The sequence below is a fragment of the Arvicanthis niloticus genome, chromosome 9 (genome assembly GCF_011762505.2).
Source record: "Arvicanthis niloticus isolate mArvNil1 chromosome 9, mArvNil1.pat.X, whole genome shotgun sequence".
Lineage (NCBI taxonomy): Eukaryota > Metazoa > Chordata > Mammalia > Rodentia > Muridae > Arvicanthis > Arvicanthis niloticus.
This window is the reverse complement of record NC_047666.1, coordinates 66,252,189-66,271,883: the sequence shown is the minus strand read 5'-3', so window position 1 is coordinate 66,271,883 and position 19,695 is coordinate 66,252,189. Positions and strand designations below refer to the sequence as shown.

General features: G+C 38.9%; 1 protein-coding gene across 5 annotated transcripts in view; it reads right to left on the bottom strand.

The window, feature by feature from the left end:
* Positions 1 to 19,695, bottom strand: part of LOC117715751 (C-type lectin domain family 2 member D11-like) — a 117,206-nt gene that overhangs the window by 78,653 nt on the left and 18,858 nt on the right. Inside the window, exons 7-8 of one of the 5 annotated variants that reach the window (XR_013112646.1) lie at positions 15,895 to 15,963; positions 14,789 to 15,522 (exon numbers count right to left, since the gene is read on the bottom strand). The exons of 2 other annotated variants lie outside the window; for them this stretch is intronic. Coding sequence is in view for 2 of the 3 variants with exons in the window: in XM_076940624.1 (XP_076796739.1) it covers positions 14,988 to 15,522 (535 nt within the window). In the remaining variant the exon portion in view is untranslated. Of the gene's footprint in view, positions 1 to 14,788; positions 15,523 to 15,894; positions 15,964 to 19,695 lie in introns of those variants that run through there. 2 more of the 5 variants (XM_076940624.1, XM_076940629.1) reach the window with 2 other exon arrangements.

Below are 19,695 nucleotides of genomic sequence, written 5' to 3'. Positions count from 1 at the left end.
CACATTACCTAAACTCAGTTGCCATCAATTAAATGTTTAATATTTCCTCTTCTTGCTATGCCACTGTCCTAATATTATCTGAGTTCCTATAAACTTGCCTACCTCTAATAAAACATTCCACTATACGATCCAACAAAGGTTCATCTTAAAGACTGCTCCTGTTGTTAACTCATGCTATTATCTCTTTTGTAAACTTATAACCTACAGGAAACTCACTCAGATCTACCTCTTACAGACTAAACAGACTCCATCCAGATAAGTATATCTGTGTAAAGTTTCCACTTACCTATTCCAAAAGGTTGGATCCCTCTAGGTTTGAAATATACATCTTAGAAAAAATTTCTTTCTCCCAAATGTACTTAATCTTATTGCCTACATCTTGTCAAGTCTAGGCATATTCAAAACAGCTCCAGAGAAGCAACCTCCAGATGCTCCATCTCCTCTTACACACACAGCTGCTTCTATTGGACCTGTTCCTTCTGACCTATCCTCAGATGGCTCCATAGACCCTGAACAGCAGGAAACAGCCAGCTCTCCAAAGACTGAACATACATCCCCCATACCCATTCTTCTAGGTTTTCTATAGAGATATATTGCCCCCAATGCCAGCAGGAAGTAGCCAGATATCACGATGACCCTATTCCTGCCTCACCATCACCTCTTGGTAATTTTTCTTTTTTAATCAAACAAAAAAGTTCCTGGACAATGCACCAGTGTTAGATGTTAGCTTTAGAAGTCTGCATGCAGCTCAGAACAGATCACTCCAGACCCCACGGTTTCAAGGGGAAAGAGGTTTATTCAGGAGATAGGGCAAAGGTAGGGAGAAGAAAATGGATGAAAAGAAGAGAAGAGAGGAGGAAGTAGAGAAGCAAAGGAGTAGATAAGTAGAGGCCGGCCACGACCACGTGGAGAGAGGGGGAAGGGAAGGGGAAGGGAAGGGAACAGAGAGAAGCTAGAGGAAAGAGAGCAAGAGATTAAGAATATAAGGGAGAGGGGAGGGGGTAAGCAGCCCCTTTTATAGTGGGCCAAGCATACCTGGCTGTTGCAAGGTAACTGTGGAGGTGGAGTTTAGACAGAATACTAATGCGATATCACCAGGAAAGCAAGATTCAGATTTAAAATCACTTCTAATGATGATGATAGAAGACTTTAAAAAGGACATAAATAACACTCTCAAAGAATTTGAGGAGAACACAGGAAAACAGGTAGAAGCCCTTAAAGAGGAAACACAAAAATCCCTTAAAGAATTACAAGAAAACACAACCAAACAGGTGAAGGAATTGAACAAAACCATCCAGGACATAAAAATGGAAGTAGAAACAATCAGGAAACCACAAAGGGAGACTACCCTGGAGATAGAAAACCTAGGAAAGAAATCAGGAGTCATAGACACAAGCATCACCAACAGAATACAAGAGATAGAACAGAGAATCTCAGGTGCAAAAGATACCATAGAAAATATTGACACAACTGTCAAAGAAAACACAAAATGCAAAAAGTTCTTAATACAAAATATCCAGGAAATCCAGGACACAATGAGAAAGCCAAATCTAAGGATAATAGGTATAGATGAGAGTGAAGATTCCCAACTTAAAAGGCCAATAAATATTTTCAACAAAATTAAAAAAAAAAAAAAAACTTCCCTAACCTAAAGAACGAGATGCCCATAAACATACAAGAAGCCTACAGAACACCAAATAGCATAGACCAGAAAAGAAATATCTCCCATCACATAATAATCAAAACACCAAATGCACAAAACAAAGAAAGAATATTAAATGCAATAAGGAAAAAAGGCCAAGTAACATATAAAGGCAGACCTATCAGAATTACACCAGACTTCTCACCAGATACTATAAAAGCTAGAAGATGCTGGACAGATGTCATACAGACCCTAAGAGAACACAAATGCCAGCCCGGGCTGCTATACCCAGCAAAACTCTCAATTACCATAGATGGAGAAACCAAGATATTCCATGACAAAACCAAATTTACTCAATATCTTTCCACAAACCCAGTACTACAAACAATAATAGTGAGAAAGCTCCAATACAAGGAGGAAAATTATACTCTAGAAAGAGCAAGAAAGTAATCCTTTTTCAACAAATCCAAAAGAAAATAGCCACACAAACAATGCCACTGCTAATAACAAAAATAACAGGAAGCAACAATCGCCTCTCCTTAATATCTCTTAACATCAATGGACTCAATTCCCCATTAAAAAGACATAGGCTAACAGACTGGATACATAAACAGGACCCAGCATTTTGCTGCAAACAGGAAAGCCACCTCAGTGACAAAAACAGACACTACCTTAGAGTAAAAGGCTGGAAAACAATTTTTTAAGCAAATGGTCCTAAGAAACAAGCTGGAGTAGCCATTCCAAAACCTCCAGTCTGAGAACACAAAGGGAGGGACTCATGGCACCACCTGTATAGGTAGTTGAGGGTGGCCTTGTCAAGCATCAGTGGAAGGAGAGGGCATGGGTGCCTGAAAGTTTTGATTCCCTAGTGTTGGGGAATTTGAGAGCAGGGAGGTGGGAATGGGAGGATGGTGGGAGTACACCCTCATAGAAATTCCCAGAATTATATGGATTAGACATGACAGAGGCAGGCAGCCAGAAGACTAGATTCCAGAATTCAAACAAAAAATTATCATGATACTAAAATTTGTTTTGAGAATTGTATATTGCAGAATACACAACCTTGGTGTATCTATTCATCAAGCAAGCTGAGCAGACCTGCTCGAACCTCTGATGTCCTGAAATTTCAGCTGGATGCAGTGAAGACACAGCATCAGAGGCTTATTAATTTATTAATTTTACTCTTCCCCCTGCCCCTCTTCTAATATCTCAACACCTATAATCAGCTTGAAGAAGTTAATGAAGAGTCAGTGCCCCTATTCCCTGGGCTTGGGGACTGAGGTGGTTAATATTGGGCTATCTTTCTAGGGAAAAGTAGTGATTTTGTTGGTACATGGAGGATTAGCTAGGATTTATTGCATAGCCACAACCTATTGGTAGAAATATGTATAATTGTTATTAAGATGAAGTTATAATTTCTTAAATTGTACAAAATTTACTTTGATTACAAATTTAAGGTTTTCATTGGTACAAGTTTCTTATTGATATAAAAGTGAGATGAATATTGTTACTCTCATAGGCATTGTGCCTATATAACACATTTAGGAATACAAGGCATAGACCTAGTCCTTCTTTAAATTTTGTAACTGATTTGAGATGGTTAGCCTGTGAGTTAAGGGCCTAATGCAAATTCATGGCTCTGAGATTATTGTTAGGGTGTTTTCTATATTTTATTTAGAAATAGCTGAGAGTAGTTAACAGACAACAGTCCAGATTACTTTACATGGATTGCTATGCTTTGTGCTTCCCATAATTTCAGTTAACTCAGTCATTCTGGATTTCTGATGGGGTTGAAAACTTACAGTCTCACAGCCAATCCTGGATATTTATTTTGAGAGAAAAGATTTAAGAGGATAGTTTTCAGCTGACATTCACTCTAAAGCCAAGAAAAGAGCCAGGTTCAGAACTAAGTCTTTTAGTTAGGAGAGATGACAGAGGTTCTGGTTAGTCAACAAAATGACGGACTGGGTATTAGTTCTATCTTGTACCTTACGGACACAAATTGGTATACTTATGCTCTAATTGTATTTTGAAAGAAAGTTTTATTTTAACAGGAAGGGTGATATGTAGGAGGAGCTAAGGTAGAAGGAGTACAGAGAGAAAGAGGAAGAATAAGGAGAGGAGGAGGAGAAGGAAAGGAGGAGCTAGGTGACAAGAGAGAAAGTGGGGGGGGGGGACATGGAGGCAGATGTCCGAGTGTCTTTGCCAGTCAAAGATAGTTGATATATCTAAGTTGGGTATTGGGTTACACTTCTAACTGATATTGAGCATTACAAAACTTATAAAGCCTTTAATTAATATTAAAATTTGTATAAGAGTAGGTTCAATAATCTACCTCATTATTTCTAATATCCTTATATTTCTGTATCCCATATCTTTTCAATCTTCTCCTTACCTAATAAGGAAAGAAGGATAGAGAAAAGAAAGAAGAAAAAGAAACACCTGATTCTTTTTTTTAACATTTAATTTTTTAATTCAACACCATTTGCTAAGCATAATTCCTAAGGCATTTATTTGGCTTCCTCATTTTTAAAGACAGCTTTTATTGTAGTAAAATATTCTGTCAAAATAAAATACTATGTACACTTGCATTCTTTACAATGTAATTCAATCTTAACATGAGATTGAAATAAATATAGTTACTTTGCACTAAAAAATTATTTTATAGGGGCAAAAGTCAGGATCTGCATTTCAAACAAGGGTTAGTGCATGTTTTAAGACTTTTAATAGTCAAACTGAAATTGGTTTTGTCTCTTCTACAGCATTTATTGTAAATTGCATTAACTGTATGATTTCCAATTATGTTAGTGTGTTGAAACCTGGCATGTCTGATACAGGGGTCTGTCAACCAGCTGTCCTGAGTATTAGAAAACCTTGATTCTCTGAAAAAAGCTTGGAAGTGCTGGAAAAAGTGAGTTAGGGTTTAAGCAGAAGCAAGGGGGTAGCAGGCTTGATTATTGCTGGTATAAAAACTTTAATTTTATTAATTACGGGAACCACTGCTTATGCAATAGCATTGACACAAGGAGTTAAGACAACTATGTTTGTTAACCATCTAGCAAAAAAAACGTTACTAATGTATTGAGTATACAAAAGGATTTATATAGGTATCTGGAACAATGAATGATGCTCTGTAACCCAATCAAATTATCTGAAGGAGGTTCAGGGTTCAAGAGTTAGGAGCCAACCCAAGTGTCATGACAAATACCATTGGAGTAGTGTTACTTTTGAAATTCACAATGATTGTCCTTATAATTAGAAAAAAAGCTTAAAGACACCTGTAGGATATTTGGCATAATCCTAACACCTCTCTGGGTGTGTTAACTTTGCATACTGAGATTATAAATCTAAAGAATGCTGCTCTGTTGACCTTTGATGCTGCAGATAATTCCAATAAAATTATCCATGGCCTGAGCTCAGTATTTCCATTTTGGTCAAACCTCAGGAATGGCATATATAGCTTGATTAGGCTAGCCCTTCTTGTCCTGGGAATACTTTTATTCCTGCCCATCATGTTAAAGTTTATCTTTAATAATATCAACATGTTGGCAGCCAAAGTACATGGCTTAAACCTGAAAATGAACCCCCAGATAGAGTTATTAATTTAACAGGCTGGCAAGCCAAGGACGGGTAAGATTCTGCACAGAGCCTTGCCAACCTAAGACAGAAGTACATTGCCTTTGATAATGTATATTCCATGATGGGTAAGGAAAACATTCTTGTCAGAACGACCTAAGACAGGCTTAGTCTTGTTAACGAAATAAAAAAGGGGAAGAGGTGGAGAGCCTTTGGGGCTGCTTGGCAAGAAGCTGACATGGGCCAAGGCAAGGAAAGGGGCTGCTTGGCAGGAATATGACATTTGCCAAGGGCAAGGAAGTAGGCTTCAAGCAGGAATCTGACATTAGACCAGAACAAAACAGTAATTTCAAGTAGAAGCCTAAATCCCACTATACAACAAAGAAGTAATCTTAAGCAGGAATCTAAGTATTAGGCTAGAACAAAGAAATAATTTCAGACAGGAATCTAAATTTTAGGCTAGAACAAGGAAGTAGGCTTCAGACATGAAAATGACCTTGGGCTAGGGTAGAGAAGTAGGCTCAGATATTTTGGTCATCCTGATAAGCCTTTAGAAACAGTGATCACAAGAGTGTTCACGTGATTGGGTTTAATGCCTTGCTTTTTCTTTGACTATTTGTGTTTGTTGTATTGTTGTTCCTCGACTATTTGCATCTTTTCTATTCCTAGACCCTCAACCTAGAACTGACCTTAATACATGCATGTAATTAAAATATTATAAAAGCATAAAAGAAGAGGGGGTATAGGATAGGGGGTTCTACAGAGGGAAATGGGGAAAGTAGATGACATCTTTATTGTAAATAAATAAAACATTCAATAAAAAAAACAAAAATTTAATTTGATAATCAAAAAACTAAGTAATTTAACAAGGGTTGCAATTATGGCTTGCTATAAATCTATTTCTTCTCTCTGTTGATCCTGGAAACTCTGATTCCTTTATTATTGAGGTAGGCACCTTTTTCAGTCTCTCTGATGACATACTGATAATCCAACGAGAAAAATTTAAATACTCATAATATAGACAACAATATTCATTGTCCCATTATAATTTTAAACACAGCTAATCCACCTATTAATATGGATAAGCAAAAATCAAAATCCCATCACCAGGCTACCCTGCTTCAATACTTGATGTCTTTACTTCCAGAGGCCTTTGCTTGATTACCACACATGAGTCTCTCATACACATGTAAACACATACAACCAGGCTTAGCTGTGCATCATCAAGGTATACAACCAGTGCTTTATTTGATTGAACTTTATAGACTTAAGGTATTTCTCTTGCTATACGATCAACAGTATTCAAAAAGTCAAGATTTTGAATTTTCTTTGTCTCTCAATTGTAAACATAAAATTGTTTCTCATTATGCTTATTCAGTCTCCTAGTTCCTTCTGTTCCACAAAATGTTTTGGTCTTCCTTAAGCTCATCTTACTACTCATGTTATTAACAAATGTATCTCTTTTGTAAACTTATAAGCTATAGGAGACCCACTCAGATCTACCTCTCATGGACCAAATAGACTCCGTCCAGATAAGTACACCTACCTATTCCACAGTGTAGAATTTTTCTCCTGTGTCCCTGAAATTAGGACTCACCCCTAACCAACAAGCCTCTACTCCTTTATTCTCTCTCTCTCTCTCTCTCTCTCTCTCTCTCTCTCTCTCTCTCTCTCTCTCTGTCATCTCTACTACCCTCTCAACTCCCCTCCCCATACCCTAATACTAATAATCTCTATACTATACCTTCCTTTGTAAAACTATTATTAGACACAGACTGAGCAGTTCCAGTAATTGAGCCACAGCTTGAAAGGGCAGCTCTTCATCAAGAGGACCATCCTGCCTGTGCTTCACTGCTGTGTTCATCCTCAGCCTCACAGCCTCTCTCAGTCCATCTTCCTACCATCCAGAGTTGTTGTCCATCCTGAAATAATAGGAGATCCTACCAGTTCCCTGGAACTAACAACATTCATTTTTACCATGCTGTATCAACAGCTTTCTTACTCAAACTTTTTGTGGATGAAAATTTTCTGTAACTGATTTTGAATTAAAATGTTTTTCTGCCCTATTAAGTATATCCTCTTGAGGTAAATTAAGAAAATTAAGTATAAATAAAGCTTGATGAATAAATGTTCTCACGGAAGTTTGCTTATAAAGAAACCTAAAAGGTTCATCTATTTTTCTCATTTTTAAATTTTTTAATTTGTTGTTTTAAAGTAAAATGAGCTCTTTCCACTATTGTTTAGCCTTGAGGATTATATTCTATCCTCATTATATGTTTAATTTCAAAACACACACAGTTTCTTAAATGTATAAAATGTATATGCTAGACCATCATCTCTTTTAATAATCACAGGAAATCCCACAATAGCAAAAGCTTCAGTTAAGTGCTGAATTACATGATTAGCTGTTCTCCAGTAAGTGTTATATCCCATATAAACTTAGAAAATGTGTCAATAGATCCATGAACATAACAATATTTTCTAAATCCAGGTGTAAGTCATATCCATTTGCCAACTCTCATTTCCTTGTCCCTCCTAGAATTGAATCCTTGTGGGACCATGTGAATATGCATAGGTTTACTAATGGGACAATGTGAACTAATAGCCTTGACTTGTTTATAAGAAATTTGATATTGTATATGTAATTTGTTAATATTAGTATGTAAAGCCTTATGTTCATTCTCTGCAGAAACAAAGGTAAACAAATGATCCACATATGCATTTGCCTTATAAATGAACACAGACAATTTAGTATGAAATCTAATATGAGTAACAAATACCCTACCATCATGAGTTCTTAATTCATTTTGTAACTATAGAAAAAATGTTCTTAAAGGCTCTTCATAATTAGAAATAACTGAAGTATAACTTTGTTTTATAATCTCTATGATATATACTGGGTCTACCACTAAATTAATATCTTATGGATACATTTGAATAGCTCTAATTACAGCATATGGATTATTTTTCTAAACAGAAATATATTTTGTCAAAAGAGTTGATAATCTGAAAGAGTCCAAAAAGCACCTTTAGTTTTTGACCCACCTGTACACATTGTAAGAGCAACTAATAATATTTCTTGAGATAGTTCTTGACATCATTTATCACAAATTCATTTTTCTTTAAAAAGTCCCATAATTCACTTTTTTGCAAATGACATTTAAACTGACCTGTAAAATTTATTAAAGCTATCTGCAATGATTTACTCATGGTGTACAAATATTCTACTTTATTTTTAGTTAAAAAAATATAATAGAAGTACAATCATACACATTTATTTGTATACATCTTTAATGACCCATTTGTATCAATAAAGACAGCATGTCTTCTAAAGTATTTAAAGTTTTAGAAAAAGTATGCCTAATATAAATATATTCTAAAGGATGATATTTTTGAGCCAATATTCTAGTTGGGTACTGAAAAGAATTCAACAGTAGCAAATCAATAGGAACACCAATAAGGTAATAGCTCAAAAAACCTCTTCCCAATACAATTTCATCTATTTGTAACTCTTTTTGCTTCTATCATTAATTACCTTTTGCTATCAAGAGCAGGATCTTCCTGTAATGTCATAAACAAATTATGTAGCTGATAAATAGGAATATCTAAAGATGGACTTAACCAATTGATATTTCCAAAAAAAACTTTAAAAATCATTTAAAGTTTTTAAACAATCTGTTTTTAGCTCCATTTTTTGTGGACACACATACTGTCCAGCTACAGGATATCATAAATACTAAACAAGCTGTTCCTTTTCAATCTTTTCAGGAGCTATTATGAATCCAAATGGCTAAAACAAGTCTTGTAAAATTTACAAAACATTTTCTAACTCTACCATACTAGGTCCTGCAAAAAGAACATCATCCATATAATGAGAAATATATAAATGTGGATAGCACTGACTAATAGGATGCAAAGCCTTATCTACACAAATCTGACATATAGTAGGGGAATTCGTCATTCCTTGTGGGAGTACTTTCCATAGAATCTTTATAGGCTCCATCTATAAAATATTAATAAGTTAAATGAACACACTATTGTTCCAAGACACTGAAACATTCATTTGCCCAGACATCAACATATGAAGCAAGGATACATAAGTCATGATGAAATTTTACAAGAGACATGGGGTTGTTTTTAGAATGTATGCCCTGGGAGGTTCTTTTTTGATCTAGCATTTCAACCTGTTAAGTGGGATAATGAACTTCAAATCTCTCTTCTGTATCTGCTTCCTGCTGACATTAGGACACAGAATAGTGTCCCTGGAAGGCTTATTTGGTAGTCAAAGGTTGGGCAATGGGGCATTTATCAAAAGCATCTGATTAGCTAATCCAGATGAAAGACAAGGAATAAGCACATCTGCTGAACTACTGAACACCAGCCTTCAGCAAGTCCAGAGTTGAGCAGCTCCACAGCTGATGACTGGATGGATTCTGTCAGCCAGGTGAAAGTCTGCTAAGACAAATATGGACTGTGAACAGAAATTAAAATTGCCTAGCAAATTGTGAAATGTAAGAAATCCGAAGACCAAGGAAAAATCCTATTTCCAAGAACAGGCAGGTGTACTTATCGTGAATCCATTTGACCTGTGACAGGTTGATCCATTTCCAAGGACACTTAATTCCTTGAAGCTTATGTTTACAAAACTTTAGTTTACAAAAGAATATACATTAGCATTTATTATTGTACTGAAATTCATATTTTAGAAACTTAGTTAACAGGTCTCTTAAAAACCTATAAATGTACAGATTGAACAGAAATATATTTAGCTTAATGAGTGTTATGGATTGCTGCTGTTTTTTCTGCCCCGACAAAAGAAGTGCCTATGTGCAGGTGAGATCAAGTGAAATCTTATTAGTCAGATAACACTAGGGGCTGTGATTAGGCAGTAGAAAAAGAAGGTGGGGTTGGAAGTTTTAGAGAGAAGTTTTCAAAATTCACATACACACACACACACACACACACACACATTCTCATTCTCTCTGGCCAGGCCAGACCTTCATTCACAATAAACTCCACATATATACATATATGTTTACACACATACTCATACATCTATACACATGCTGCAGAACATAAATCACACATGCTGAAGAAAGGAAACATTAGAAATAGGTAGCTTTTCCTTTGTAATAGAGAAGTATTTTTGGTAAGTGCCTTCTGCAATGACTTTTTAAGCAAAGAGTTACTTCTTTATAACAAGGATTACTCGCCGAAGTTCCAGCTGGCTTGTAAAACTTCCTTTCATACTCACTGTCCTGAGAAATTGGTCTGTAGTCTAACTCTTTGGTATGATGTCTAATTAAGCCATAGACAAAGTTACCTTCTCATGAGGAAAGGAACAGAAAGGACACTTCCTCAGGTTTGCAGCTTACTTATAACACCAGGATACTCTGCTTGAGAAAGTATGCCTCCTCTTTATCTTAGTATGCTAAGATTAACAGAAATCCTTCATTGCCCAGTAGCTAATGAGCTGGGAGCACTCTCCTTCTGCCATTTCTCTGCATAGCTCACTCCAGAATCCTAGGCCCTCCTTTAGGGATTATTCTTGATTCACTTAAGGCTGTAAGGGAACAAATTTGGAAATACCTCTGATGTGATGTTGAATTCCCCATGATAGGAAAAAGGAGGAAGTGGTGTTAGTGACAGTCAACATTCCTGAGGGATTTTGCCACCAAATATTGGCACACCCCAACAAACAAAGGCCTGCCCACAGATTTAAGAGACTCACAGCCATCCTAATGACATCTAAATGGTAGCTGTGTTATCAGGTTCTTTATGAGAGTCTAAAAGGTCATTGCCTGTACCCAATTATGCTGTCAGGATCCAGCAAGAGGTTATGGGAACCTTGGCTAATATTGGGGAGTTTCCCCAACCAAGAAATGTCAGGTGTTTGACAAACAATTCTCTAGTCCCACAGGAAGTCACAGGCAAATGTATAGCAAAGAAAGGAAAGGAGATGGACCGATCCTCAGGTCAGGATGATCAAACTAGATGCTGCTACCTCCTTTTGTTTTGGGGGAGGGATAATCATGAATTTCTGGAATCTGTTTGGAAATCAGCTGTGACCTTCCCAGTCCCCAGGGATCATAAGCCAGTATTGGTCCATGAGGACAAATGGAAAAGGTCAATGGGCTGGGTGTTCAGAAGCCCCATGAGTATGAACACAAATGATGACCCTCTACTATCAGCTTTAGGGAAACAAATGAACTTTATTTGGGTTAATTAATGGTTATATAGCTTTGGGGAATATCCGGGGTGGACAAAGGTCATTGAGTGAAGGTTAAGTTACAGGGATGCCTCATTAGCATGGGGAGGCACTTCAGGAACCCCAGGTACTTGCTGAACAGGTTTCTTATGGAGGTGGGTTAGAGGTAAGAGTTGGACCTGTAATTTCCTGAGGGCTATGTAACATTCCTTAGGTAGGCAATGTGATCCAGGATCCTCCAGGTAAAGAAAGGGAAGCCCCACTGACAGAGGGAATCCAGTAGTTTGCACTGAGCTCAGGGCTTGCCAGTAATGTCAGACTTTGACCTTAGCAGCAGGATTTTCTAATGAATGTCACTCTCTATCACAACATGCACATTGTGGTTTTCCAAATTACAATTTGCTTCCCTTTTTTTTTTTCTCCCAAATTCTAATAATATTGTCCTTCAGGACATTTCTGAGTTTGAAGATTCCTTTATTAATGAGACTGAGAAGGCATAGGGAGGACCTCCATTTTTCCTGTGCTTCATGTAAGGCCCCCAAAGTTTCTGGTGACAGCATGTGTAATGTCCTTTGGAGTTTGACTCCATGAAAAATTCTCAACACTCTTCCTTTCCAATTTTACATTAAACAAAGATTTCATTTGTATTCAGAGCATTAGGATTTTAACAATGCCTTTCTTTTTTTTTTTTTTTTTCCACTGAGGTGGGTTTCTTGTATGTAGCAAAATGTTGGGTCCTGTTTATGTATCCAGTACGTTAGCCAATGTCTTTTAATTGGGGAATTGAGTCCATTGATGTTAAGAGATATTAAGGAACAGTGATTGTTGCTTCCTGTTATTTTTGTTATTAGAGGTGGAATTATCTTTGTGTGGCTATCTTCTTTTGGATTTGTTGGAAGAGGATTACTTTCTTGCTCTTTCTAGGGTATAATTTCCCTCCTTGTATTGGAGCTTTCCTGCTATTATCCCTTGTAGTGCTGGGTTTGTGAAAAGATAATATATAAATTTGGTTTTGTTGTGGATTATCTTGGTTTCTCCATCTATGGTAATTGAGAGTTTTGCTGGGTATAGTAGCCTGGGCTGGCACTTGTGTTCTCTTAGAGATCGGTCTATATGACATCTGTCCAGTATCTTCTTGCTTTTATAGTATCTGGTGAGAAGTCTGGTGTAATTCTGATAGGTCTGCCTTTATATGTTACTTGGCCTTTTTCCCTCAGTGTATTTAATATTCTCTCTTTGTTTTGTGCAACTGGTGCTTTGGTTATTATGTGACATGAGGTATTTCTTTTCTGGTCTAGTCTATTTGGCGATCTATAGGCTTCTTGTATGTTTATGGGCATCTCGTTCTTAAGGTTATCTCCTGTGTTTCTTGCCTGGGGATTCTAAATGTCTCCTGCCTCTGTCTCCCTGTCTAGCCATTAGCCACTGGCAACTTTATTCTGCAATCAGAACCAACTGGCACCAGGCTTCCTTTAGCCTACATGCAGGACACTGCAAACAGGTTTTGGGGTAACATAATTAGCATGAGAACACTAGCCGCTACAGATAACTTGTATAAAAACCTCTTTGTTATAAAATATTATTTTTGTGGTATTTTTGTGTGTGTTCTACAAGTATATTGATGGTTTATGAATGGACATCTATACATAAAGTACATAGTATACTAGAAGACATCTTTTGAGAATTTCATCATGAGTTTTGGTAATTAACCTCAGGTCATCAGGCTTAGCACTCTACTATCTTGTCAATAGAGGGCTAACAGTGGAAAACAAATGCTAAACATTTGAACTAACCTGGTTCCTCATATCACTGCTTCAAAAGGAAATGCCCATTTTTTGAAGGTCATTCAAAATTGGGGTTGGAAAAGTGAAACATGTATCCTTGTTTTGGTTTTCTTTTTTCTGTCAGATAACTTGGTCCATAGTATTAAGGTACCTATTACAGTGTCCTCAGACAAAATAGGAAGTAGAGATGGTCCCTTAATAATACCCTTTCCTTTTGGCGATAGTATATGTTGTGCACAAACTGTAAAACATCAGTGTGCCATCGTACATACACTGTCTCTGAATCTAACTATGGTCTCTTGCTGATTTTTATGGCCTTTGGCAAACACAATAGTTTTTTTTTTTTTTTTTTTTTTTTTCACTGCTAGTGATTTTCTTTAGGGCTTGACATTCATTTACTCCTTCAGACTTGTTAGGCTTAATGGGAAGGAAGGAAGTTTCAGTGTCATGTAGTTTCAAGAACAAAGAAGTGAGGAATTGGCCAAATTTCACTGTGTTCATTTGGATGCTGGCCATCCTGGACACTCAGTCAAATGCTCTTCTGTCCATCTCCTCTCATCCACATGGATTGAGATCGTATCTACACTGACCATGTCACATGGTCTTTAAGTGTTCACTGATGTCCTTGATCTTCCAGGAGTGACTTTGGGAATCAGACAAATGTACATACAAATCAGTAATGAGATCAAATGTTTCAGCACAGAGCAGTGGTCAGCCTTCCTTTCATGTAATTCAGCTAACCTGTTTTTGTTGTGACTGCATTCCAGTTTCCGCTACATTGAAAAGACTGGGTTCTGCCCAGCATCATGAAAACAATGGTCCACCTAAACCAAAGAGTGTGCATACAGCAGAGAAGGCCTGTGGTACTCAAGACGGTACTGTGAAAATTCAATAATGTTTAAATTCTTAAAATCAACCCATTACTTTTAGTGTGCTTTGTCTGCATGTATGTGGGTGAATCACATGTTGTGTAGTACCAGGGGTGGCCAAAAGAGGGCATACAATAGCCCAGAACTGGAATACCACATGGTTTTGAACCACCATGCTACTGTAGAAACATTCCATCTCAATCCAGGGCTTCTACACTGCCTTTGGCCATTCAGTTCCCAATGGCAGCTTCCTCCCTTCTCTACCTTCTTCTCCCTCTCCTCATGGTTCTTCTATCACCCCAGTCCGGGGAACTCCAAGCCCTGTTAGGAGACTAAACTCCGCTTGGCTAAGTCCCCGGTGCTTTTGTGAAAGATTGTCACACACACATTTCTTGAGCGGATCCGCTAGGTCCTTAGTCTGTGGCCTGTGGTGATAAGACAGGCCGGAAGAAGGCTGAATCCGAAAAAGGGAGCCGTGCGGTCAAAGCCGAGGTGGACCGTCAGTCCAAGAGAACAGCGCTGGAGGAGCCAACTTTCTTCAGCCCAGAGCGAGCTCTTGACTCTCAGTTGAGAGACTCCAGCCGCGCCTGTGCGAGAATGCCTTTCATTTTTAATCAGGTAATATGCAATTATTATTTTTAAAGTCCCAAGTAAAGACTCATTTGGCTGTTTAATTCCTAAAAGTTATTTATTTATTTATTTAGCCAGATATGTAGCTGCTCTTGCTTTCTTTTCTAAATTTTTTAAAAATTCTAGGTGTTGTGTTTTATAAAAAGATAAGATGAGAGGGAATATGATTGGTGGAAGTATATTCAGGTATGGGGAAGGGGGTGCCTCCACAGGCCCAGGCTGAGGCGTCCCTTAGCCCTGAGATATCAGCCAAACAATGGTATAATATAGAACAGAGTTTATTCAGGGCATAAGGAGGGGAGTTGAGTGGGTAGTAGAGACAGAAAAAGGCAGAGAGAGAGAAAGAGTGATAGAGCAGAGGGGTAGAAGCCATCCTTGAACAGGTGGAGAGAGAGCAGATAGGGGAACAGAGAGAGAAGGGTAAAGGGTGAGAGGATAGAGCAGAAGCAAGAAGGCAAGAGCAAGAAAGAGCCGAAGGGACGAGCAGTCAGGCATATCTGGCCATTGTCAGGTAACTGTGCAGTAGAGCTTAGACAAAAAGACAACATTCCCCAGTTTGGTTCAATTAAAAGAGAAAAAATTGCAAAGAGGTGATGGTGGAGCAGGATAGGGTCATTGTGATCTTTAGTTACTTCCTGCTGATTTGGGGGTGATGTCTTAGGAGAGTTGGCTGTTTCCTTGCTGTCCAGGTCCTGTGGAACAGTCTGTGGATAGATCAGAAGGAACAGGTCCAGTACAAGTGTCTGTGTCAGTGAGAGATGATTGAAGCATCTGTAGGTTGCGTCCCTGGAGCTGCCTAGGTGTAGTGAGTGCCTGAAATTGACAAGATGCTGAACCATAGATACAAACAAACATATGCACACACACAAACACACACACACATATACATATTCTCTACCATATAAATATATGTATATATATATAGTATAATAGGTATATATATGTATATATGTGTGTATATATACATACATATATATATACAGATTCTACCAACTATATATATAGTATTATAAGCATATATGTATATGTGTATGTATATATACACATATATGTGTGTGTATATATATATATATGTAGAGAATATATATGTAGATGTAGAGAATATATATATATATGTAGAGAATACATATATATACACATATATGTGTGTGTATATATATATATGTAGAGAATAAACCTAAGTACCTTTGGGAGAAAGAAATTTCTTCTTAGATATGTATTTGACACCCAGAGGAATCCTACCCTCAGGAATATCTGAAATAGGGAGTAAATGGAAACTTCAGGCGGTTGATTAGCAGGGGTATTAATCTTGATAGAGTCTCTTTGATCCAGGAGAGGTCAATCTGAGTGATTTCCTGTAGCTTATAAGTTTACAAAAGAGGTAACAACATGAGTTAACAACATGAACAGCCTTTAAGGTGAGCTTTTTGTGTATCAGAAGGAACAAGAACGGCTTTTTACTTCTGTCTAGGGGTCTGAATATATATAATGAGAAACAAGTTTAAGTTTATAACTGAGACACAAAGGATATTCAAAACCTTGACTTTGTGAATACAGTTAATCATATTTTAGTTAAAACACAATCCAAGAAATCTGAAACTTTGAATTTGTGATTATATAGCTAGATAGTATTGTGGAAATGTTTTTCTTGGGGTTAAGAACTCTATTGGTTAGTGTTAGGACAATGGCATAGCAAAAAGAGAAAATATGAAACATTTAGTCAATGGAAACTGAGTTTAGGTATGGAAGTAACTGATTACATCTGTGAAAGCATATATCTGAACTTGTATATTGTTTATCATGAAGTCTGTAAGAAATCTGGCAGTCTTAGCTAGTTAATGAATTTATTAATGAATAAATACAGTGGTAGACTGTGGGAATAAACCGCGGTGGAGAAAACGGGGGGGGGGGAGGGGGGGCTTTTCACGACGACTGTGGGTCCTGATAACTCATCAAAGTAACTTTCCGAAAGTCAAAAGGCTGGAAGCTTTTGACGACAGCAGGCCCCAGTAATACAGGAAGTCCGCGGGTTCCAAGAGTTTTATTGCCATGGTGTGGTAATTGGATCTGGATGTGCAACCCCCCCCCCCCAGTTCAAGTCAGGGGGAGCTGGCTTAAATAGGGAGGGGGAAAGACGAGGGACGGGAAGGAATAACTTACTTTAGCTATGCTACCTGGCCTTTAGGTAACTCATGAATATGGAAATCTCTAGAGGCTGAAGACTGTAGTCACACCCTCTACCTATAGGTGTGGATGGTGATGCAAACCTCTCTGGGAGGAGCTGCTCTGAGCCAAAGGAGTCTGCAAGGTGCAGATTAATGGAGATGTAGATAGACTGCCTGTAGGAGCCTGGATTCCGGAGGCCTGGCCAAATACCTGCCATTGCTCCGTGGGAGTCAGGGTTCAAAAGCCCATGCCCAGCCAAAAATAAGACATCCTTCCATGGCCCGACAGTACCTTAGGGTAGGAGCTAGGTCTGTTTTCTGGGAGTCACAGTACAGTTACCTTAGCTGTCAATGTAGGCAGAAATCTGGGGAACAGTAAATTATAATCTAGGAGTCATGTATTAATTTTAAAATGACTAAGTTCACTGGCTAAACAGTTCCCTGTGGTCTCTATGGCAACTTGGGCATAGTCAGTCTGGCTTTCAAGCCCAGAAGATGAAGAGCCTTTTGGGAAGAGCATTTTTGCCTGTGGAATAGATACCTGTAAAATGAGAAATGACCCACCTTGATTTAGAAAATGTGAGTCACTTGTCTCTTAGGTATCCAGTCTTTTCAGTGTTTCATGGTGCTTATCATAACACAATCCAGGCAGTCTCTAGTAGCTCTTTGTCCATTATCATCTGAGACCTTGGAGGGTAAGCTCTGAGAATCTCTGTCTGTCCTAAGCTTAATTATATTAGTAATTAGCAGACTTCTGACAAGATTGAGAGCTGTAGCGGTTGGTCATATCTGAGTTGGACAACTTGTGTTTGTTAAATGACTCATTTGAGAATGTATTTAGTAAACAGACCATAACACAGTAGTAGTAAAAATCATTATTTCCCGAGGCAGGCTAGGAATGAACACCTTAATTTTTAAGTAACTTTGACAGGTTGCATAGATAGAAAAACACATTTTGCATTAGTAGAGAAACACTTGGCTTAGAGTTGGCATAGACCAGAATGTAAAGAAATAAGAGAGCTGACAATGGTGGCTTGAGACAGTGGTGACAGAAAGTGAATGTGTCCAGGCAGGTTCAGGACTGTGACAGGAACTTAGTGGGCAGGCAGGCCATGGGAATTGGCCAGCCTGCAGAGTGAGAGACCAGCATGCATGCATGTGCAGTTGAGGCGCCCATGCACACTCCGCCTGAGGAGCACACATCACAAGAAGCCACAATAGTGGTGGCAACAGAGTCAAGGGATCAGGGCAGGGCTGCAGTGCACCTGGGCTCCCAGCCTGCTGAGTCATAGGCAAAATGGGCACCTCAGCAAAAGGATCAAGAGAGGGCAGTGTGGTCAAGCAAATGGTGTGGGGCTTCTTCCTAGCAGCCAGAAGCCCCAGCCCAGTGCTTCCTGCTGTGGGCAGGCATTGCCCCAACCCGGCCTGTCAAAGTCTGTGGTGGCCATGGGAAAGGAAGCTCCTAAAGCAATTCCAATCAAGAAGGAGTTAAGAAGGCAGGGACAGCACAGGGCTGAGGTGGGAGTAGCCAGCAGGAGAGTGTGCCTGTAGCAGTCCTTCCTGCCCTGCAGCTCTGGCACAGGGCTGTGTGCATGCTTTTCATGCAGCAGTGGTGGCAGGGCTCAAGCTCACTTCATGAGTCCTGGGAAGAACACAGAAAGCACAAAGGGGCAGGGCAAAAGCTGCTTTTCTCAAGGATGTAGCAGAGCTTGAGCATCCAGGCAGTGGTGGTGGAAGCCTTGGTGGACAGAACACAGAAGCTCCACTTGAGAGAGAGTACAGATGAAGACCAGCCAATTGGGTCCAAGTAGGGTTATTAACTACATCTACCAGCGTTCTAAGGATGCGAATTAAAAACCAGAGAGACTTCCAGCCAGGCCAGATCACCACGTTGTCATGTAGGAGTCTGGGAACTAAGCTCTTGGCCAGTGCCCTGAGCAAAGGAGAGCAGTTTACACAGGCCAGGAATTTCTCTGAAATGAGAAAGGAACCATCTCAGAGGAAAGAGGAAAAGCTCGCCCAAGGGAAAGTGTCCTAGAACAAAGGTCAGTGAAAAGCCTGAATGTCTTCTTACTCAAGGGGAGAACAGGTCAAAAACTCTCTCCTGGAACTATGCAGACTTTTATGCTGACCAGAGGAGGGAAGGGGCTTACCAGTTCTCCATGTTTCCACTAGCAAGCATTGGCTCTCCATGTGGTAGCAGGAGAGATGCAAACCTGCAGAGTCTCTAAATCCAAGTCTCAGCATGAAATGTTGTGTTTTATAAAAAGATAAGGCTAGAGGGAACATGTTTGGTGAAGGTGTAGTCAGGTATGGAGGAAGGAGGTGCCTCCACAGTCCAATGCTCAGGCACCCCTTCCCTCTGAAGGTCCAGCCATATGATGGTATAGTACAGAATAGAGTTTATTCAGGACTGGGGGCGGGGGGCGGGGTAGGTGAGTTGAGAAGGTAGTAGAGACAGAGAAAGGTGAAGAGAGAAAATAGAGGAGAAGAGGCCGGCCATGAACACATGGAGGAAGATGGGAGAGGGGATGGAGAGAGAAAGGAAAGGGGTGAGGACAGAGCAGGAACAAGAAAAAGGCAAGTGGATAAGCAGCCCGTTTTTAGTGAGTCAGGTATACCTGGCCATTTCCAGAAAACTGTGGGCAGAACTTAGACAAAATGCTAACACTAGGTATTTATAATGGACAATCTCAAGTATTTACAAAACCAGATAAAATGATAAGATAAAGTCCCAGACTGAGCTACATTCTCTCAAAGAACTTGGGGTTGTTGCAAGGGGGAAGAAAGAAAATGGTTTCAGCTATGGGTATATATAGCT